Source organism: Myxocyprinus asiaticus, chromosome 1 (assembly GCF_019703515.2).
Source record: "Myxocyprinus asiaticus isolate MX2 ecotype Aquarium Trade chromosome 1, UBuf_Myxa_2, whole genome shotgun sequence".
Classification (NCBI taxonomy): Eukaryota; Metazoa; Chordata; class Actinopteri; order Cypriniformes; family Catostomidae; genus Myxocyprinus; species Myxocyprinus asiaticus.
The window spans coordinates 33,094,446-33,118,951 of NC_059344.1; the positions used below are offsets into that span (position 1 = coordinate 33,094,446).

The 24,506-nt window shown below is 35.2% G+C and overlaps 2 protein-coding genes across 2 annotated transcripts; both read left to right on the forward strand.

The window, feature by feature from the left end:
• The first annotated feature begins 1,786 nt into the window (after window positions 1-1,786).
• LOC127448497 (chymotrypsin A-like) lies at window positions 1,787-3,949 on the forward strand. The gene is made up of 7 exons (XM_051711098.1): window positions 1,787-1,915; window positions 2,167-2,270; window positions 2,361-2,440; window positions 2,689-2,767; window positions 2,908-3,088; window positions 3,331-3,464; window positions 3,725-3,949. The coding sequence occupies exons 1-7, from the start codon at window positions 1,864-1,866 to the stop codon at window positions 3,884-3,886; spliced, it is 792 nt and encodes a 263-aa protein (XP_051567058.1). The 5' UTR covers window positions 1,787-1,863; the 3' UTR covers window positions 3,887-3,949.
• An 8,442-nt stretch (window positions 3,950-12,391) lies between these two features.
• Window positions 12,392-21,225, forward strand: LOC127448477 (V-type proton ATPase subunit d 1-like). The gene is made up of 8 exons (XM_051711039.1): window positions 12,392-12,614; window positions 13,750-13,921; window positions 16,185-16,363; window positions 16,564-16,643; window positions 19,547-19,624; window positions 19,907-20,083; window positions 20,276-20,353; window positions 20,461-21,225. Exons 1-8 carry the CDS (start codon window positions 12,488-12,490, stop codon window positions 20,620-20,622), a joined length of 1,053 nt encoding a protein of 350 aa, XP_051566999.1. The 5' UTR covers window positions 12,392-12,487; the 3' UTR covers window positions 20,623-21,225.
• Window positions 21,226-24,506: the final 3,281 nt, after the last annotated feature.

The window sequence follows — 24,506 nt, forward strand, 5'->3', positions numbered from 1 at the left end:
CTTTTCATACTGAATCTGTAGAATTAATCATTTATGCTGCTGCATTTCTCATTTATACTTTCGACAAAAGCGCCTGCTAAATGAATAATTAAATATGTAAATTAAAATGTCAAAGAGTCAATTGCTCTCTGAAAAAAAATAAAAAAATAATTTTGAGAGGCTGACCTCTAAGTAATAAAAAAGAGAAAATGACAGAGCCATATCAGCATAAGTATATTTGATCTTGGTACAGTAAAATGGCTGTAGAAATGTTGGTACACAATGTGATAATTTACATTTACAGCATACGGACCAGTTATTAATGTCTATATAGGGAATAGGTTACCTGAAGAGATTTACTGTATGCACCCTGGGAACTGGTGCAGATGTGGACATAGAGGCCTTGAGAATGGGAAAACAGCTTTATCAGTGTGAATGGAAATATAATCAGTCAAGTCAGGGTCATTGTGGTCAGCATGATGCCATTTTTTTTAAATGTTATGTAATGGAAATTTAAAGAGAGCTCAGTCAATAAGCTTGTTTGACAATGGAAAATTATGAATGTTTTGAATTAAATTTACAGCATATTTTTTTTGTGCAGTTGAATTAGCAGAGATTATTACAAGAAACAATACCAGCTGCTCGGTGACAGGTGAAATAAGTCATGTTCATTTCCAACACACAGCCAGTGTCAACTGTTTCCATTTACATAAGATAGAGGTTATCAGACATTCAAGTTCAGTTTTTCTAAGGAAGATATAAGAGAAGAATTCAATTTTCAAGAGTCTGTAGAGAATTTTGAATCATTATGAATCTGAAAAAAATAAAAGGCATTCAGTCTTTAGGTATTCATTGATGAAAGATTTACAGCTAATCTAAAGCATCCAGAAGACTGGTGAAGATGGGGCCTCATCTTTGGTACACCGTAAAAAATGTCAGGATTTTACAAGGTTTAACAGTCATTTCTTACAATAAAATACTGTATTCAGAACTGTACTGTAAAATAAATGCAGGCTAAGTCATTTTCTGTCATAACAAAACAAATGTGAAAAAAGAAATCACAATATCACACTGCATTGTGGGATAATTTGAAGTCACCATTATGGTGTTTAGTGTTCCTTTTGGATGGGAACTTTGGCTTGCTAATTTCTAATTAATTTCTTCCAGCTGGTGCAATTGTGTTTAAAATCAGAATACATTACACTGTGATATTTGGAAATTATTAGTTCAGTTTATTAATTGACTTTATGTCTGGTTATGCTGTGTTGGCTAAATTATAATAGGAAGTACATTTAAAATATAATATGAGGGAGGGATGGGTGTTTGCAATGCTAGTCTATGATATGATTGGTTTTATGTCTCATAAACTTTAAGAAACAAATGTCAACCAGGCACGGAGAGATATCAACACTCAGCATATTTAACTCAGTGAGGGTGACAATTAACAAACACCATAGATAAAAAATAAATAAATAAATAAAAACAAATATAGATGATCATTGTGATTCTACAATGCAGCATTGCTACATAAAGTAATTTCCTGGACCTGTTCACTGTTAAGTCACAGTATACAGTTGTCTATTAATTGTAATAAATTGTAGAAATACTACTGTAAAATATACTGTGAAAGTCCTGCAACTAGTAGCCAGGAATATACTGTAAACTCACACAATATATATATATATATATATATATATATATATATATATATATATATATAATTTTTTTCTTTTTTTTTACAGTGTAGAGGTAAAAAAAAAAAAAAAAAAAACTGTCTTGCAGGGTGCACAATATCCCACAGTGCCGAGATAAGATGGCCAGTCTGTGAGCAGTTCTTGGGTATATAAACCCCCATAGTTTAGCAGACATCACCAAGCATCAGCAATGGCCTCACTCTGGATCCTCGCCTGCTTTGCCTTCGTTGGTGCAGCCTACGGTATGATCCCATTGTACCTTCAATGAGACACTTTGTGTCAACCTTAAAGTCTTGCCTGACTTTTTGTGATTTTATTTGCAGATTTTTTATATTTTTGCAATGTTGATCTAATAAAAATATTCATATCAACCATTATTATGAAGGTCAGATCAGTTGCAAGAGTCATAAATGAATGTTAATGTTGTAGAGACAGAAGCCAATATGCATGTGAATTAAGTCTAGTTGCTTTGATACACCTTTTTGTCTTCCAGGCTGTGGCGTTCCTGCCATCCCCCCTGTTATCACCGGCTACTCCAGGATTGTGAATGGTGAGGAGGCACGTCCTCACTCCTGGCCCTGGCAGGTGTCTCTGCAGGTAAAAATGAGAATCTTTACATGGGGTAAATAATCTTGCTTTTAGTAAACTCAAATGGTTTGTGCATTCATTACATTACATTTATTGCAGGACTCCACTGGCTTCCACTTCTGTGGTGGCTCCCTGATAAGTGAGAACTGGGTTGTGACTGCTGCCCACTGCAATGTGAGGTAAGACGGTATTAAAGATAAATAAACCTATTATATAACAGCAGGATGTTTTGCCAATAAAGAACAATAGTGGAATATGTTTTTGCAGAGTACAGCTTGTCCATTCAGCAATGACTTTGAAAGAAATTATGTGTTGCTCTAAAAGTTAAACATGTTATAATCACATACTGTATACTCTTATGATACACTGGAATATACAGTAAATACTGACCTACTCCCAAAGTTAATATGGATTGTTTTCTAAAAAGGACCTCTCACCGCGTCATCCTGGGAGAGCATGATCGTTCTTCCAACGCTGAGGCGATTCAGACCATGACTGTTGGCAAGGTGTGGAGACCCTTAATATCTGTCATTATATTGTGTATTGCACCTGAACCGTTGAGGCGAGGCAGTCTTTTAACAGAAACGTCTGTTAGTGCCTCTTCAGATGAAAACAGTTTTTAATATGTGAATGCTTCTTCCCAAAGGTCTTTAAGCACCCTAACTACAACAGCTTCACCATCAACAATGACATTACCCTGATCAAGCTGGCTTCTCCTGCTCAGCTTGGCACTCGTGTATCTCCTGTTTGCCTCCCTGAAACCAGTGACAACTTCCCTGGAGGCATGAAGTGTGTGACCTCAGGATGGGGCCTCACCAGGTACAACGGTATGTTTCAAGATGTTTTTATTATTTATGAAGCGTAAGGTTTCAGTTCAAAATTTTATCAGTTTACTTTTTACAAAGACAAAAATAATTCTTAGTTTTGATGCATGAAATTAAATTTGTTTAAATATGCATTTAACATACAAGTATAATTAATTCTACTTCACTCGCTTCTGCGACGTGATTTATTTTTTCCGTTAACAGCTTTTAAAATGTATACCTTCCAATCTCTCATTGCGTTTCAGCCCCTGATACCCCCGCCCTGCTCCAGCAGGCCGCTCTGCCTCTTCTGACCAACGATGACTGCAAGCGTTATTGGGGAAACAACATCACTGATCTGATGATCTGTGCTGGTGCCTCTGGTGCCTCTTCTTGCATGGTGAGCTGTCCCAAATAATGAACTACTGGCCTCAAGTCAGCTTGTCCAGCTATTCACATTATTGCATTAATTATGACTTTTTACCAGTGCTTAGTCATTTAAAGAAGAATGTTTGATTACATTTTGGTGTTAGTGCAATTCTTTATCATTTATTTTACCTTTTAATCAAACATAGGCCTATCACGTTTATTTATTACAATATAGAGAAGAGTGACAGATGTCTAACATTTTGACATCAAACTCTCTTATGTGTGTTTCAGGGTGATTCTGGCGGTCCTCTGGTCTGTGAGAAGAATGGCGTCTGGACTCTGGTTGGTATTGTGTCATGGGGAAGCAGCACCTGCTCCACTTCCACCCCTGGCGTGTACTCCCGTGTCACCAAGCTCCGTGCCTGGATTGACCAAACCGTTGCTGCAAACTAAAGCTGCCATTACTACTGTCTTCAGTTTCATAATTTTTATCATCAATAAAGAAGTATGAAATCACTTTAGTTTCCCTTTTCCTGGATTTATTAAGCTATTAAATAAGATGCATTATAGAAATAATATTTTTACTATTCAAATATACAGTATCATTCATTACATATCTGACCAGAAATGTTAAATGAAATTTGGCTCTTGGCAGTTTTAGTCCCACATGTGTCTTGGGTATATGAACTTACACATGGCACATGCCATATGTTCAGTAACACTTTACAATAAGGTTCCATTTGTTAACAGTTAACAACATAGGTTAACATTAACTGACAATGAACAATACTTTTAAAGCGTTTATTAATCGTAATGTTAATTTCAACATATCCAAATACATTTTGAAAATCAAAAGTTGTATTAGTTAACATTAGTTAATGCACTATGAACTAACATTAACTAACAATAATAAATGTTGTAAAAAATATAGTTGATTGTTATTCATGATACCTAATACATTTACTTACGTTAACAAATAGAACCTTATTGTAAAGTGTTACCATATTTTCTTTTGCTATGACATTCTGCACTCTTTTTTTTTTCTTTTTTTTTTTAAAGATGTCACTTGACATTAAATGGATGTGCAATTAACTACCAAGGTTTCTATTAGTTCATTTCAAGTTGCTCCAGGTCTACTACAGGTTATAAGTCTTAACCGTGCAAAACACAGATGTACCAAACAACCTTGAAAGCAGTGCATTATATCATATGAAACTAAAGAATTTAAAACTTGCTCTGTGAAGTATTGACAGTCTTTTGAGTTACATTTTGTGTATGCCCTAATCATTCCAGTTAAAACAATGATCAAAATGTAAATATTATCTGTAATATTGTTTTCTGATAAATTATTGTCTGCTTTAAGATATACATGAACATTTGTGCTTTATTAATACACATTAAAATCTATAAACATTTTTCTACAAAAAACAAGAAAAAGAAAGAAATAAAAAAAAACGTAAAAAGATATTACTAAAAAGGGGGTGGGGGGGTTCCTAAAATGTTTAGAATCTTGTGTATATTTGCATAAGCATATGCTTGTGAGCATGTACTGTCAGCATGTGTGTATTTTTGTACTTGCACTGGTTTGTATTTGCCATTTGTGTGTGTGGTTGTGTGTATGTGTGCACATGCACATGTGAAAGTGAAGCATGTGTGATTTACCTACCTGCGGTGTTCTGTCCCTGTCTGAGGGTGTGCACCAGACACCTTGATTTATAATGCTCTTTGAGGTGGGAGGTGAGGGACACATAGTCCTGATCAGTGGACAGAGGTGTGGTCTCTTGTGCCTGGCACAACCACAGAACTCACACAAACACGTTTACTTAGCTTTCTAATTGAAGAAGACATACTATAGACTTCTATTGTGTTTATAAACAACTATTCTAAAAACTATAGTGTACCCAAACTCAAGCCTTGATCCTACACCTAAAAGAAAAAGTTAGCTTAAAGAAAAAAAGAAAAGTGTTTAGAGGTTTTTGTCAAATTTAGCTTATTTCTGGGAACAAATATGTCCCCAAACTGTAGTAAAGTACTTACATGTACACACCCATACAAAAGCCCATGCAGACAATGTACCAACACAGGGATTAATAAATTCTAGATAACTGTCTTGGATGATGGTGTCTGTTTAAAATAGCAACAGTAAAATGTTAGCAGTCAGAGCATACAGATGTTTCTTGGTTGAATGGCACAAACAAACGTTTTCAAACAGCTTTACTGTATCCTCTCTTTGTCTGTCAATGGATGAAATAACAAATAGTCCCGCCCTAAACTCTCACCATTGGTTGAGCCAATGTTGCTACATTGGGCTGGTTGGGATGATCAAACAAACAAAGAAATGATCTGATAAGATTTTCCCATCAAAATACTGTAAAGAACTGGCAGCATGGTTTCCAGCAAGTTACTGAAAAATTAATGGTGTCTTGCTGTTGCTGAAATTTACAGTTTGCTACTGTTTTTCAAATACAGCATAAAGCTGTAGTTGCCAACATCATACTGTAAAAATATGGTGTTTTACTGTTGTTGAAATTAACAGCTAGACACTGTTTTTACAGCTACAGTATACAACTGTAATTTAGCAGCATATAGCTGTCAAATTACATACTGTCTACTGTTGTTGAAATTAACAGATAAGTTCCCAGCATGCACTGCAGCATGAAGAAATTACTATTTACTGGTTTATTTTGATGTTGTTTTTGTTGCAGTCTAAGTTACTTGTATTTTAATGTTCAGCTTTTACTTGTAAAAGTTTGTTAATTGTCACCACTGTTGCGTTTTGTATGTCGAGAGTTGATTTCTGTGTGTGACTTGTTAGCAACTCGTGTTATGCTGTAAATTCATCAAAAACATCAAACACTAAATATGCTGATATCATTTTGCTGAAATATCATTTACTGTTTCTGCTTTTATGTGTAATGCATCACTATTGCCACATTTAGTGCCATTTATAAGGTAGGATCAGATACTCAGTCTGACTTTAGGTTTTGTCTTCCAAGCAGCAGGGTGCAACAACTTGTGTTTTACTTAAACACAAATTGACTGGCTGAAAGAACATAATATAATAATAAAGAAGGTCCAAGGTGCCAGCTCAAGAGATCACTAATCACCGTAATGGTGACATCAAACAAAACACAACTATTGATAACAAAACAACAACACTAATTAAACTAATACTTCTATGAAGTCTGAATAAAAACTTTTGTAGGTTTTTTGTTTTTTTACAATTTTTGTAGCTCCAATGCATTGCCAAAGCATACATACTTATTCAAGCGCAAAGGCTTATGGGTATTTCACCATTATACCCACAATGCAGTGCTATACTGTTATTTTACTGTGTACAGGTTTTTTTTAAAAAAAATTTCATAGAAAATATACTGTTCAATCCTGGCAACATTTTGTACAGTACATCAGTATTTTTTTTATTTTACTTATTAGACAGACAAGTGAAGGCTTATATGAGATGATAAAGAACAGAAGAGTTGGTCAAAAACATTATGAACACTAACCATGTGCCACAAACTTGAATTTTTATGGTGGGTTTTAAAATATACATTTCAAAATGTCACTAGCTTTCACCAAGATGATATCACGATTTTGTATATTCACTTTCCCCTGCCTTGCAGACAACAGCCATTTACCGTAAAACTAGTCACTTCACAGTGAGCCTGCTCTTAATCTCCCAGAATGCAGCATTTTTAACAGCAAACTACTGTATTTAAGAATCACAGTAGATTGCTGTAGGAATTTTGCCGTAAATGTTTATTTAAAGTTGTCTCTGCATATTAAGCTGGGAGAGGAAAAAGTATTTCAACATTGAAAAAAATTACACACATCAGCTTTAAGATTGGACATTTTTGTACTACTTATGTGAAATGTGAAACATGCTATGAGAATCCATAAAGCAAGCACTGGGTAACAACAAACTTTAAGGAGAAATACCTTTCTCTATATACTGTATATACACAGTATTATGACTCTCTAGAGCAGAAACTAAAGAATATGAGTAACATTACTGCAGAAATAACACTTAATTGCACACTGTATTGTTGTACATTTGATGAATAAAGTTTTTTTTTTAAAGATTCCTTGTGCAAAGTACTTATTTTTACAGTATACTACAGAAAAACTACATTTATGCCAACAGACCATACTGATGGACTAAATTTGCATTTCCTGATCAAAATGCCAGTTCTTGGAGGGCAGCAAAAAACAGTGTTAAAGTTAAAGGTAAACTCAGATTTTTGGCTTTGGTTCTGTGTACATTAAATGCTGCATTACCTTTGTCATGACACTGAGCATTCATCGTTTTTAATCAGCTGCACACACGAATTAACAGATCTAAGAAGATCTGTCGCAGTTCAGCACACATATATTGCGACAACACCGTCGCTTTTAGTTCCATTTTAAATGATGAACGTTCTATCAATGTAAGTCAATGGGAACTTCAATGCACAGTAGTACACGAATAGTGTTTTTGAAAAATATTGTTAAAATCATCTATACTCGCATGAGATGAAGAATCCAGTCACATCTGTAGCCTATAAAAGTTATTCTATTCTACATGGAGCTGGGGTTCCTCATTGGGCCACAATGTTTTTTTTTATTTATTTTTTTTATATATATAAGTATAACGTTTATAAAAAAATAATTAAATAATAGATAGCACACCAAATGCCGAACGCAATGTACGCTGAACAGTTTGGGCTGAGCTCATTGCAGAAGTGTAATATTTAGGGCTAGAGGTTTAGAGCAGTAGAGTAGTCTAGAGCATATATGCGTATACGCAGTCAAATGCCAATGCCCACATAACTTTCTTAGGATTTTGCGTATAGCCACATGAATAAAGTGATGATACGTATGGCTGCTAGAACAACGAGTGTTTTGACCCGGAACTTTCAATCTACTAACGTGATGGTGCAGCACCGTTAAGTGAACTGTGTGTGTGTGTGTATATATATATATATATATATATATAAGTGTACAGAGCTTCTCTATAAACGCACACGGAGCTGCGGGAGTGCAACTGATGTCATGAACAAGACAGACAGTCCGACTAAGCTGATCCACCAATCAAAACCGTCATTTCAGAAGCGACTGGATATTTGCTAACCAATCATATTTTCCGTTTCAGTAAGGGGCGGGACATTTCCAGCAAGCACGCCTGGAGTAATTTGCGCTGTAAATTGATTTCACTGCTAAACGTAAATAAAAACATTTAAATTTAACGTATGCAATTAAACTTTGTGTAAATACTGCACGGTTTCGCAAAAGTGTTAGTTTTTGATGATCTTCGCAGATTTTGGACAACTGTGTCCCGTAATTATATCAAGTCTTTCTTGTGGTGCCTTTTTCTCGTGATATCAAATAATTTCAATTTATATTTCTAAGTAGGAAAATAATTTAACTATACTTAAAAAAGCACATTATAGCACACAAATAAAACAAATAACCATACATTTTTATGTAGGCTATATATGGTAATACAAGACAGCGTGTTAATGTGAAAATTACTACACTTGTATACAATCCATAACAGTTTATTGTGTAGTATGTATGTATTAGTTTATTAATTGGAGTAATTATAAAGCATTAACAGTTTTCATAGTACCTAATGAAAGGAACATTAATGACACCTATTAATTTAAATTACTTAATATAACTTCAATATCAAGTTACCATATCATCTTAGTAGTGTATACCCTACACCATTCCAGCAAGAAACTTCCCCATATATACATTTTCATGTTCATGTGGGACTAGAATTACAACAGCTAATATTCTTTATTATTATTATTATGGAAAAAATATATTTCTTACACATTTTACATACAGGTGCATCTCAATAAATTAGAATGTCATGGAAAAGTTCATTTATTTCAGTAATTCAACTCAAATTGTGAAACTCGTGTATTAAATAAATTCAATGCACACAGACTGAAGTAGTTTAAGTCTTTGGTTCTTTTAATTGTGATGATTTTGGCTCACATTTAACAAACACTTTTAACACTTTTTCCTTCCACTCAACTTTCTGTTAACATGCTTGGATACAGCACTCTGTGAACAGCCAGCTTCTTTGGCAATGAATGTTTGTGGCTTACCCTCCTTGTGAAGGGTGTCAATGATTGTCTTCTGGACAACTGTCAGATCAGCAGTCTTCCCCATGATTGTGTAGCCTAGTGAACCAAACTGAGACCATTTTGAAGGCTCAGGAAACCTTTGCAGGTGTTTTGAGTTGATTAGCTGATTGGCATGTCACCATATTCTAATTTTCTGAGATAGTGAATTGGTGGGTTTTTGTTAAATGTGAGCCAAAATCATCACAATTAAAAGAACCAAAGACTTAAACTACTTCAGTCTGTGTGCATTGAATTTATTTAATACACGAGTTTCACAATTTGAGTTGAATTACTGAAATAAATTAACTTTTCCACGACATTCTAATTTATTGAGATGCACCTGTATGTCCTGTATATATTTGTTTATTTCTAAGGATCCCCATTAGCTGTGCCCTAGAGCACTGCTAGTCTTCCTGGGGTCCACATATAAAAAAACATACATTTAAAAACATACATTAAACATTACATTCCACGCAATACAATTTAGCTATATAACTCTGTATGGTTAGATTCATTTGCTTGGTATGACTGACTAACATGGTTGTGAATGGCAACTAGAATGTGTTTTAATATTATTACTAAGAGGACATTTTTGTACAAAACAAAACAGGTTGCTACATTGCTGCTACAAGACTAGGATGTAGTAGACACAGATGTATGGGGAGTATCTAAGTATAAGTGTGGGTGAGTGTGTAGTGTTTAACTGTCATTGGATGATTTCTCATCAACTAGTTCCTGCTTTTATTTTATCCCATGACAATCTTTTTCCTGCCTAATATTGAATTAAGATGATTTCAGTTCACATCCTGGTCTTTGGAACACATAATCGACATATTTGAACAAATAATGGACTGAGCGTTTCCTCTTAAAGAGAGTTCACAGGAATCTATTTATGTTTCGTGTGAAAATGTATATAACTCACCTTTCTCTGATGAACACCATGATCTAAACAAGCCTTTCCATTTATCTTATAGGCTGTTTATGGCAAGAAGAGTGTCCAGTGAAATTTAACATGACATCAGAAGCTGGTCTGAGTACACCATGAATACACAACAAGGCTGCTGCCAGTGCCCCTTAATTAATGGAGAAACATACTTTTATAAAGGCGCACTCTATAAAATGTGTGTTTATGTTGGCTGAGACCTACATAGATTGCATTGTAAAAATGTGCTATTTGTCAACAGCCACAATTAACTTATTATTTAACGACTATAATTAAAGCATTCAAGGACAGGGGGTTATTGAGGTAAATCAGCTGGTCATGTGATCTTAAAGATGAAGTGTGTCACTTTTGGTCTGTGTTAAAATACTTTCTCCTATCCCAGCCTAATATGCAGAGACAACTTTAAGTAATACCCATTCATAGGTTAATTTTCTCTAAAACTTTAAACACTTTTTGTAATTCCGTACGGTGGCTCTAGTGGCGCAGAAATGACAGACTTCAGATTTAACATGGTGGAGCTCATGAATGAGCACCTAGCACCATATGAAGAATAAAGCAGCTTTTTCTCAGACTGATATGCCTAGAGTCTTCATCTCATGTGAGTGTGCATCATTTAACAATATATCTAATATTAATATTTATTCAGTTTGAAAGTATAGCAATTGGCAAAAAATCTAAAAAATCTCTGAGTGCACCTTTAAAGGGATAGTTCACCCAAAATCAAAAATTATTTTATCATTTACTCACTCTCATTCCATCCCAGATGTGTTTGATTTTCTTTCTTCTGCAGAACACAAACATTTTTAGAAGAAGATCTCAACTCTGTTGGTCCTCACTATGCAAGTAAATGGTGGCCAGAACTTTGAAGCTCAAAAAAGCACATAAAGGAAACATAAAAGTAATCCATACGACTACAGTGGTTAAGGCCATGTTTTCAGAAGCGACATGTTGAGTGTGGGTGAGAAACAGATTAATATTTAAATCCTTTTTTCACTATAAATTGACACTTTTACATTCTTCTTCTTTTGTTTTTGGGCGATTCCCATTCTTCATGCATATTGCCACCTACTGGTCGGGTTAGTGAAAGTGGAGATTTATAGTACACACACACACACACACACACACACACACACACACACACACACACACACACACACACACATATATATATATATATATATGTATGTATGTATGTATGTATGTATGTGTGTGTGTGTGTGTGTGTGTGTGTGTGTGTGTGTATACACACCAGTGTTGGGTAAGTTACTCAAAAAAAGTAAATAATTACATTATATCGTCCAGAGTGTAATTAGATACTAATTACTCTGTCTGCAAAGTAATTGCGTTACTTACTACTAATTACTTTCTAAAACCCTTATCAACCTCGACCAGAAAAATACAAGGATAGACATGAAACTGTTCTTTTAATTCTTTCAAATAAATCATATAAAATCAAATAAATTATTCATGAACTGGCCAAAGAATTTAAGGGGGCAGCGTTAAATTAGAAAACATTTTACATGATACATTTTAACATTTGATGTTAAATTTCGATTTTAAATTCACTATTATTTTATATTGAATTGTTCAATCTATTCAGTATTGAACACAATTACATCAGAAGTAACTTAATTACTAAGTAATGCATTACACCCAACACTGACACACACACACACACACACACACACACACACACACACACACACACACACACACACAGTGTTGCTGAAAACAATACAAAAAAAATTAACATTCGTAGTCATTTAAATTGCATCTCATATCTCATAGATCAGTGTGTAAGCTCTGATAGTCAGATGTTCGGTCACATGAGTGAGTGAGTGAGTGAGTGAGTGTGTGTGTGTGTTTGTGTGCGTTTATGTACATCCGGGTATTCACAGCAACCCTCAATACTGACTGCATTAGAAGGCAACATCTCTCTCTCTCTCTCTCTCTCTCTCTCTTTAACTAGCATCTCTGTAGTCTGATTTTCTCACCATGCCTTTCTCTGAATTATATTTTAATGTGGATAATGGTTATCTGGAGGGGCTGGTGAGAGGTTTTAAGGCCGGTATTTTATCTCAGGCGGATTATTTGAACCTCGTTCAATGTGAAACATTGGAAGGTGAGTCGAGTGTCTGTGTTTACTGCTAGCTCATCTGTGTCCGTTTGCGTTTGACATTTCCACATACAGTTGTGTGTGTTTATGGATATTTTGTCGTCATTTACCGACGCAGTACCATATTTGGTCATTGCTTTGATAACTTGCTCATCAAACAGCACGTGTGTGTCTGTATATTATATCTCTATAGCAGCACAGCTACTGTCAGCTAGCATGATTCTTTAGCCAGCTCAGATACCTTCAGTGTTTAAATCCTCTTCAGCATCTCTTACATTCCTCATATTACGCTTTCCTGACATGAAGAAGAAAACAAATGCCCGTGATCATTGTTATATTTACTTGAATGACCTTTAAATATGAATGTTATCTGACAGATGTTAGCTGATCCTTTCAGCCCCAACGTCAATGTAGCAACTACATTCTGGTCCGTTCACTGATATAATATATTGTTTTACATTATATTACACAAACGAAGAATTGCCCAGATCACAGCTTTATATCAAACATGCCATATAATTCGCATGCTTATATTTAAAAGGCCACTGTTTTAACCTTACGGACTGACGCGTCGGTCAGGACATCATCGGTTCTGACTTCAGCATGATTTTCTACGTTTTTAAAACGTTAAGACCGACCAGTCGTAGTTGTTGAATCGGTAATCTCAGTGATCGAGGTATGTAGTGAATGTTTTTGACGGAAAATGCAAGTGGTGAATCGCTGATGGTGCGCGAGCCTCTGCTGCTTGTCATGTGATGCATCATGACGTCAGTACTGTAGGCTGTGCAGACTAGCATTCAGCTTGTGCTGCATTATTTTTCACATTTTACAATGACACACGTCAATTCGAGATCCTTCAAATAATTCAGATCAATTCAAAAATCTTTAAACATGGAAGGAATGAGCGCTAGGTTTGTATCTCCCTTTAGGAAGTGATGGCTTGTTATAGTTGTGACTCGCATGGGAATTTTGTCTGTATTTTAAGGAACTGGAAATGGTGTAAAAGAGTTCTGAGAAGAATATAGAAATCCCTGCCGGAACTCAACCTTTTGTTGTATGCCATATCAGCAGGAGTATTTGGGTTTGTGTTGTTTTAAATCAATAAAGTGATATTGTCGATTTTGCTTTAATTTCCCCTTAGACTTGAAGCTTCACTTGCAGAGCACTGACTATGGAAGCTTTCTGGCCAATGAAGCCTCCCCGCTCACCGTCTCCGTCATTGATGACAAACTGAAAGAAAAGATGGTGGTGGAGTTCTGCCATATGAGGAACCAGTCTTATGAGCCTCTGGCTAACTTTATGGATTTCATCACGTGAGTGTTGTCAAATAACACTACTTCGACCCCAATGCCTTTTTCTTGAAACTGAAGTGTGTAATTTTGGCGCCACTAGCGACAATAAACAGATTTGCAAAAATTAACATTCTTTTCAAACAGATTTCTGAATACATAATCCATCCTCCATTGGTTGTACAAACAGATAGTCCTGCCTAAAACTCATGCAAGTGGTTAAGCCAGTGTTGCATTGTTGGGCTGGACGGGCCTCTCAAAACAAACAGAGCAATGTTGAATGTGCCATAGAGCCACAGTGTTAACACTTTTCGTGGAAATCAATCTATGGATAGATCACTTATAGTTGTCTGTGCATCTTAAGCTGGTGTAAGAGAAAGTATTTCAACAGGAAAAATATTACGCACGGCATCAGCTCTAATTCTGTCTGGTTCACAGCATGTGGGGTGTGACATATAATAGTAAGCTCCAGATTTATTTGGTGATTGTCATGAAACCATTATGCACATTTTACCCCCAATTCTCATTACCGTAATGCGAAAAAAAAAAGAAGGTCATTATGATATTTTAATTATCAAAATGTGGAAAAATATAATTAAGATTTTTAAATATTGACACATCATTATACCACTCCCTTGGTACTGTCTTTCATTATCGCTGATTTTAATTAAAATATATATAAATATTGTACAACAGCACCTTTATTTACTGTAATACTGTAAATGTAAGGTAAGTATCCTCAGAATAATGTCACAATTCATAATCTTTCAAACACATTTCTTATTTTGTTTAATAGATTTGAGGTTAGATATGACTAGGACATTTCCTTGACAGGTTTCGTGAGAATCACCCTATTGTGTTCAGAGACCAAAGAAGATTTGTGGTTGTTTTTAGTGGCCACATTTTTGACATTGATAATGACTAGGTTTTTAGAAATATTTAGGGCCCTATTTTAAGAGCACTAGCATTAAGCGCAGCACTATGCCATAAGTTATAAACACAAATTCAGTGGGCATGGCCATGAAATTTCTTTGTTTTTGTGCAAGCATGCAGTAAGTCATGGCGCAAGTAGGTTTGGCGAAATCATATGCGCAGTGTGCAAATAGGCTGGATTAAGTGCAGTTTAATTCTGAGGTTTTCTCCAGTTATTCTTCCACCATCTGCATCCTATTATAGCCTATTGTCCATTCCCTCAAGCACCAGCGATATAAACCAAGACAGCACATTCATAAGAAATTGGTAGTGTAAATGGACTGTATGCAATGAATTAGAAGAATGAAAAATTACGTTCTTTTTTGCATTAAATGCGTCCTTGATGATTGTCGGGCTTATTTCTATGACAGTCACACGCTCCTTTTATATGCATTGAAAATGTGACTTTCGTCAGATTTTGGATGTATGTTCCATTAAATTACAGAGAATTTAAATATTATAAATAATTTTCATCCACTGACACAAATCATGGCTAGTATTAACAGTGAATGTATTGGCACGCACTTCATCTACCATTCGATTTTGATTTAAAAACATAAAATACATTTATTGAATCAAGAAAAAATTATACCAAACATATTTCTAAATTGAAATTACACTTCAAACGAAATAAAAATATAATCAAAATAATGATGTGGTAAAAAAAAATTATAGCCTTCCAATTCCAAACATTTAACTCTTTCCAACTTCTTCCACCGGCCTGTTTTGCAGTGACTTAAAAATCACACTACGACAACAGGTGGAAAAATACATTTAGGCCTACAATTAAACCATAAATACAATTGTAAATGTAAACGTAATAATAATAATAATAATTGAAAAATAAACCATGACCTATATATAACATACATTTTTGTTTCATATAAGACGGCTACAACTTTGATTGTCAGGGACATAATTTGATGTTCCACTATATTTTCAGAGTTTGGACATTAACTTTATTACCATCTGCTGGTGGAATCTCCAGACTGCAAAAGCAGGAACTCTAAGATAAGATAAGACGTGGTTTTCAAACATCATAGCGCAACAAGCTATTTCTCAGGAAAATAGCAAATTGCGCTTTGCGCCACTTCATTAACATACAATACACCCACAGTTTGCGCGCATACACCCACAAAAGTGCAAACACTCCCACACACGGCAACTTGCACTTTGCGCTGGCATGAAAATTGCCATTAGAATTAGCAATGTCACGAAAATTGGATAAGATGTTGTGCATGGTCATCAAGACACAATGAAGAACTTAGATATCAGCTTCTTAGAGAAGCTCTTTTCTGTTTTTATGCTTTTGCAGGTACAGTTATATGATTGATAATGTCATTCTGCTGATCACTGGAACTCTGCATCAGCGGGCCATCTCAGAGCTGGTACCCAAGTGCCACCCTCTCGGCAGCTTTGAACAAATGGAGGCGGTGAACATCGCCCAGACTCCAGCAGAGCTCTACAATGCCATCCTAGTGGATACACCACTCGGTAAGAATTATTCAAACACACAATTAGTCAAACACACAAATCACATGCACTTCTTGTTTTGCCATGAGAGGAAGTCAGTGATTTGAAAACCTTGCATTTTGAAAATGTGACATGAAACAACACAAAAAAACGTTTTTTTAAAATTGTACTGATGTGCACATCCCTGCATCACATTTAATGGCTACCTGTTTTTGTTTCAGCTGCTTTCTTTCAGGACTGCATCTCTGAGCAGGATTTGGATGAGATGAACATTGAAATAATACGCAACACACTTTACAAGGTCAGTCTTGTCATGTAAAGTCTTGTGTCTGAGAATTTTCTCCTGACAAAAATGCATAATTTAAATAAGCACAGAAATCTGCTGTTTTGTTGGTATATGTTTGATTGCAGGTCTATGAATGGGTATGTGCTGAAAGAGGAAATCATTCTTCTCAGGCACAGCGTTTTATAGTATATTTCTGTAAACATTTTTGGATTTTGAATCACTCCCGTTTGACCCCCTCTTTCTATGTGCTAAAACATGAAGATTCAGGCTTCATTAAAAACTCTTAATTGAAATTACACAGAAAAAGACTTGATTAAAAGAACTGCATAAAGTCTTAGATACAAATTCTGCATTTTCCTTTTACAATTTTTTAGATTTCATGTTAAATGTTTTAATGAAATGTTATGATCAAATGGTGCTTAATCAAATTAATACAGCTTTAATAAAATGAAATATAATAATTCATTTAAAAAAAAAATTTACATTTTATTTTTGGTAAAATAAAATACTGCACAACAGAGCTTCACAGTATTAATGAAAACAGTAATGAAAAAAAATCTGATTACCTTAGACACAAGGCTGCTATGGCTGAATCACAACACGCTGATATTCAGTACTCTTGCTTTTGTGATATTGCTTACAGATAATAATAATAATAAAACAATCATTTAATAGTATACCATTGTTGTTACTTTTTTAATATAATATTAAAATATATAATAATATATTTATTATAAATGTAATTTAATATTTTTCTGTCTTCAGTTTCACGCATCCAGTTGAATGGAGCTTTTATTGTAGCAGGTCTTTTATTTTGACAGGTTAGTTATATCAAGCTTCCCTTTAATGCTGGAATAGTCCCGTTTCGACTCACTACTGAAATCTCCGAACTGCACTGGAGGAGCCATTTATACACTAAACACACTGCATGAAAATCAAGCACCAGTAGTTTGTGTGTGTGTGTGTGTGTGTGTGTGTGTGTGTGTGTGTGTGTGTGTGTGTGTGTGTGTGTGTGTGAAGTAGATCATAGAGCAGAGCGGCACCTCTCGTTCATTCTGTAGCACGCAGAGAATGTGACTGTACGTTATTTAATTATTTTTTAGATTATTTTATTTTATTTTTTTTCAAACTGTCATTGATATCATCTCAAAACTCTCACATCTCATAACATTTAGCTAATGGCAACATACTGTAATATGGTACCAAAATTAGCAACAAGATGATATCGTACCATTTTAATTTTTTGGTATCGTGATATTTCGTTAGTACCGGTATATACTGCAACATTGTCCAAATTCGTTCCCTATATCTCGTTCCCTTTATACACTACCGGTCAAAAGTTTTGAATCACTTACTCCTCCTTTATTATAATTTTTTTTCACATTTTAGAATAATAGTAAAGTCATCACAACTATGGAATAACATAAATGGAATTATGGGAATTACGTTGTGACTAAACAAAATTCAAAATAAATCAAAACTGTGTTATATTTTAGCATCTTCAAAGTAGTCACCCTTTGCCTAGAATTTGCAGACATGTACTCTTGACATTTTCTCAACCAACTTCTTGAGGTATCATCCTGGGATGATTTTTAAACAGTATTGAAGGAGTTCCCATCTATGTTGGGCACTTATTGGCTGCTTTTCTTTATTATTTGGTCCAAGTCAACAATTTCAAAAACTTTTTTGTTTAAATTAAATTTTAGTTTTATAATGAAATAAATTAATATATTGGCACAATTATATTTTTGTCTGCAAAACTAATTTCAAACATTTAAGCATACGCCTTCAGATCAAAAGATTTTTAAGATCATGAGAAACATTTCAGTCAAGTGTTTCAAAACTTTTGACCGGTAGAGTATGTTCACTCATTTTTGCCCACAATGCACTCTAATTTCGAGTGTACAGCTTATGTACATTCACCGGCAGTATATTGCCCATAATCCACTATCTCCAATGCCCGGTAAATACGTTAGTGTCTGAATTCACTCACTCATTTAATTCACTCCTTGCAGATATAGTGCACTCACTGCCATCCACTATATAGGAAATAGTGAATTAGTGAGCCATTTGGACCCAGCTATTGTATATATTTCTTGAGCAATACCAAGTTCAGCTGGCACACAAAAACATGGCATGGGCAAATCCTCAAAAAGGTGTCAATTATTTTAACATTCTATCAATAGAAATCATCATCTAATTGGAACAACCTGGAACAGCTGCTTTTCCCTGCTACATCATAGGTGTTTTAAGTCATATAAATTGTAAATATAAATGTAATATATGTACAGTTTATAATATATAACTGAATATGAATAGTATGGTTCATATTATTACTAGATTACCAACACAATATATTATAAATATTATATGTTATACAATATTATAATAATGTGTTAAATCAGAGTATTGGGTATTTTAAAGACCAGTGGACCCTTTTCACAGATGTATTATGACATGTTTCCACCTTATTTAACCATGTAAATGTAGCCAACTTTTTTATATTTCCAAATGTAAAAATATTTAGTGTAAATTTATAACATTGAACTTTGTATTATATTACCCTAGAGTAAGAATCGAGTTATCACAACTGCGATGAGGCTCCTAACACGGCTGTTGAGGGAGTGACTGAAAATTTAGCCTATTTCTCTCTTCTTACTGCTGATATCCAGCGCTCTATATTTTTATCTTCCTTTGAAAAGCCGTGAAAGCCTAATTGTTGATATTTTCTTTGGCTGTTGGATCAAACGGGTGAGCAAAAATTACATTTGTCGTGGTCAACCATTCATTGCCATTCTAGTTTCCCAACTATGAGTGATTCTACTTCTGCTCTGCAAACCAGGATATGTGAAAAGGGTCCATAACCAAGAAACCATGAGCTGGGGTTGACCTGTTGCGTTTCCTTTCTATATCTCCAGGCTTATCTAGAGGCCTTCTACAAATTCTGCTCCTCACTGGGTGGAACAACTGCAGATACCATGTGCCCAATTCTGGAGGTGTGTAAACACAGATCCTTTAGTTGTAGTGTTTTGGTGGTTAGTAATTATTATGTGAATTGTTGTGTTTTACCACCTAAAGTCAAAGCAAAGATGACATTTTGATAAAAGCCAAACAATGGTCACAGCATCACACACTAGTGTCTGATCTGTTGTCACTGATGTTAACAGCATAAACAAGATATGCATAAAAGAACACATTGAAATAATTGTTATTTTTGTTATTTATTTTTATTGAGATTGTCCGGTATTCTGAGAAATATCCCCTTGTTTTTTATGCAGTTTGAGGCAGACAGAAGGGCTTTCATTATTACCATTAACTCCTTTGGTACGGAGCTCTCCAAAGAAGACAGAGCCAAACTTTTCCCTCACTGTGGTAAGCTCTACCCAGAGGGTCTAGCACAACTGGCCCGCGCCGATGATTATGAGCAGGTCAAAGCTGTGGCCGACTACTACCCTGTAAGTATTGATGTTGACCTGAAGAGGTTATCACTAACATTTCATACATTTTTGTAATGTAGATGATGTCCTATCTAATATTCTAAGCTGTACTAAGAGCCATTTTTTATATGAAGTTCACATAGCTTGTGCCTTAGGTATTTTTGTCCAAAAAATTATTTGAAGATTGATGTTGAGTGCATGTCGCTTCAGGAATACAAGCTTCTCTTTGAGGGTGCTGGCAGTAACCCAGGAGACAAAACACTTGAGGATCGCTTTTTTGAGCATGAGGTGAGTTTGAATCTCAAATGCAATTCAGAGAGATTTTTGATGTTAGCAAGTATTTGGCTCCTTTAAAATGCTCTGCTGATATGAAAACATGGGTCATGTGTTTGCAGGTGAAGCTTAATAAGCTGGCCTTCCTGAACCAGTTTCATTTCAGTGTGTTCTATGCATACGTCAAGTTGAAGGAACAAGAGTGCCGGAACATTGTGTGGATTGCAGAGTGCATCGCCCAAAGGCATCGGGCTAAGATTGACAACTACATCCCCATATTCTAATGGTACATAACATGACTCTTGAATATTGATCCACATGGCAAGTGTTAACTCTGCTGTTTGAGATTTGTAAACATAATGATTCTGTTCATACTTTGTCCTTGCACTACACCACTGTTATCTTTCATTGTGATTCGCTTTTTCCAGTCAAGAATCATTCATTTTTGTCTGACGAAATGTTACGTCAGAGCATAATGCAGTGCTCCAAGTTACCAAATCATAGCAGGTTTACATCCCCCCCTCCCCCCAATACTTGTTTCAGTGTAGAAATGCATCGTTCCTTCATGATGTTATGAATCACAATTCCCGAGAGGATACCTGGCAACCCGTCACATCCCATTGAAAGGGAAAATTGTCTCATTGGGTGGTAAAAACTTGTAAAGGAGAGTTAAATGTTTTTAGTCTAAGATCTTATTGTGATATACTCTTCCAGTGTAAGGCTGAGGAAATAATACATTCCATCATTATTTTTGTTGTATGTGTTTCACTTATAAGTTCTTTGTTTTTTCTTTTTTTGTTTGTTTTTTTTTTTCAATTAATGTACACTTTCAGATTACAAACTCACTAAACTCCTGATCTCAGTCCTTTTAGAAGGTCCAGTATCTACATCTGACTGCGAGTTAGAGAATCATTGATAATCTAGACAATGGGATTAACCTTTCAAAAGAAAAATATGTTCTTTTGTATGTATAGATTCTTTATTCTGCTTGTTTGTTAAAATGAGACTTGTGTGCTTCCCATTTGTAAATTAATGCTAAAATTTGTGCTGATTTAATTTATGGCATAGATGAAATTTTATGATTGACAGTTGAATAAGAGAGATCAACTAGATATGGTATTAAGACCTTGCACCAGCCGTCTTGCAATGTAAAACCGCTTGTACTGTTGTAACCATATTGTGTGTTTTAAGTGATATAAATGAAATATAATATATATGTACACACACAGTAATTCTGCACTATTTTTTTACTGCCTTTAGAAAAAAAAGCTGATTAACAACAACCAGTCATTATTACATGTTGTAAAACTGAACAATTTACCCTGAATCTACTCAGATTGACTATGGTTGCATTAGCCTACCACCAGATGGTGCAACAACCTTAGCCATACCTTATCAATGTGTGCTGTTGCAGTTTGACTTGCACGTGACTGGTTTTGCATAAATGTCAGACTTGTTTGTTCCAGTAAGGGCTTTAGAATTTAAATTCACATTTTACTTTTGGCAGGTGTGCAGTTGAGCACAGGATACTAGCTAAAATGTTATTACTGTATCTTAGAGTTTTTTTTTTTTTTTTTTTTAAGATATTTATTAAAAACCTTTTTAGTCTACGTTATGGTATGAAATGTGCCATTGTGTTGAGATGACTCAGTTTGAGAATGTGGTGTGCTAGTTGGCAGGAGGACTGGTGTCTGCCAAAACCCACGTGAGGCCTCCAGGGCTAATGATGCTGTGTTTACATTAATGCTGTTACTTTCTGTACTCCAAAAGCTAAGCTATACTTACTGTAAACATGTGCACTTTGCCAGCGAATTACTGAAAGAGATTTGCTAGTCTTTTGTAAATACCTGGCTCAGTTTGAACATGTTGAATGGTTGGTTATGTAATGTTTTCAAACAGTAGATAAGAAATGGTCTTAGGGCTTAGTGGTGTCCTAAAACACCCACGCAGTACACGGAGTTGCATATTTCTGTACGGGTAAAAAAATTTTTTTGATTTTGGATCACTCCCGTGTGACCCCCATCTGCACTCTTTCTGCATGCTAACACATTAAGATTCAGGCCTTATTAAAACCTCTTAATTGCTGCGAACAATCACAGCCTTTTAGCGCTGCAGTGCTGTGGACCTATGCTGATAGAAAGATGGAAAATTGCATGCACTGTACTGACCATACTGAATGCACATTATCTCAGCAGTCAACTGTTTGAAGCTAAAAGGAAACCACAATGAGGTTAAACTGTGTTCACCCTGTTATTGCTGCACAGATCAAAATAGTACTATTGGAAATGCATAAATCTTTAAGACTCTCCCAACCTATTCCTCTAATTAGATTTAAAAGCACAGCTATGTTTGTTGAAGATATTAGTAGACAGTTACTTTATACGGTTCTATGTGCTGACATTAGTAAATGCATTAAGTATCATGAACTATTTTCAACAGCATTTATTAAACTTAGTTAATTCATAAAAATACATTTGTTCATTGTTTGTTAGTAGTTCATAATGCATTAACTAATGTTAACATAAAAAAGCCGAAGCAGCATATGGGACAAATCGCATCATTTTATCTTTAAATACAGGACAATCCCGTATTTTACGGGACGGGTGGCAACCCTAATTGGTATTAACGTTAACATAAAAAAAAAAGCGGAAGCAGCGTGTGAGTCTGAGCTCCACCCCCTCAGGGCTTCAGAATTTCCACAGAATCCCTCAACAATGCAAATGAATACGCATCTAAACTCAGATTGTCAGATTCATCAGCCAATCAGATTGATTTATTTGTTCTTGGTGGGTGTGATCTTTAGGATATGTCCCAGTCGAGGCCTTCTAGCTGGTCTTGAGTGACGCAATCATGCTTTAAGTGACGTAATTTCAAAGTGAAGAGCTTGAGATCGTCATCACTGCTGGTATAGCTGTTGAGAAAGAGATCCTTATGGATTTAAAAACACGAGATGTCCTGCATGACCTTGTGATTGCTTAATTTATTAAACAGAAAAGGAGGACTGATTTTCACTTCAAGCAAATTGGTAAGTGCTTTTTGCATTGTTATAGTAACATCAGGAGTTTTCTAAGTGTAAATTAGGCTGCTTGAGCATTCAGTGTCAGATCAAATTTTGAAAAGTAGTAAAAAAAAATTTGTACAACTTCCTACTAGGAAAAGTGTAATGAAATGCATCTTTAAGTCAGAATTACAACTTGTAGGCTCATGCAGAAATTCTCAACTCCGATTTCACCGAGATGCAGGTGCATGATGTCACACAAACATGTCGACACTCAGGGAGATATACAAAGTAAGTGATAAACATTCATTTTATTAAGTAATATCGATAAATGACTTTGTTTCCACATTACATGATATTAAAGCTTGTTTAACAAACGCTTGCAGGAACAGGTGTATTAAACATTATAATCTCTTTTGATAATCGTACATCTGAAGCACAAATGCTAGCGCTGCAGAAATGTTTATTAGTTGGGTTGCTAGGAGACATCTCTAATGAGAGTCAAAAAACTTAAACATCATTTTCCGAATATCGGGGAATGGAATGCATTTATGGTCGGAGATATCAAATAGACGAAACGAAATTTATTGCAAGCAACATTTAAATTTCAAATATTATTAGATAGATTTTTCCAGGTATTATAGACCTCCTTGGTAGATTCATATGAAAAATTATGATTTTTGAATGTCTTTTTTGAAACAGTCATGCTGCAGTTAAAATTAAGCTTGCTTGAGCATTAAGTGTTGTTTCAAGTTCTGGCTTTTGTGCGTGGACGTGTTTTTAAAATGTCAGTTGTATTATTAGTTAGCTGCCACATAATGTATGATGCCCAAAGGCATAGGGTGTCTTATTCATTGTGAAACTGTGTTTTCTTAATGGCATGAATCACACTGAAGGCCTAGACTTAAAAAGCACGGCCCGCCACTGGTATCTACGAGTATTCACAAAGCATAGGGTACAATGTTAACGCAATGTTTAAAGTACTAGTAAAGTGCACAGGGACTACATATTATTTCATCTGGCACATAGTGGGCATTGCGTTTCTGTCACAGAGCCTTTAAGAGCATGGTAACTATTCTCTAATTGGATTCAGATTTCCTGCAGTTCAGCTGGACGATACCCCCTCCAACCCCCTGGGGAATATGTCCCCTTAATTAGTGGTGACAGAAT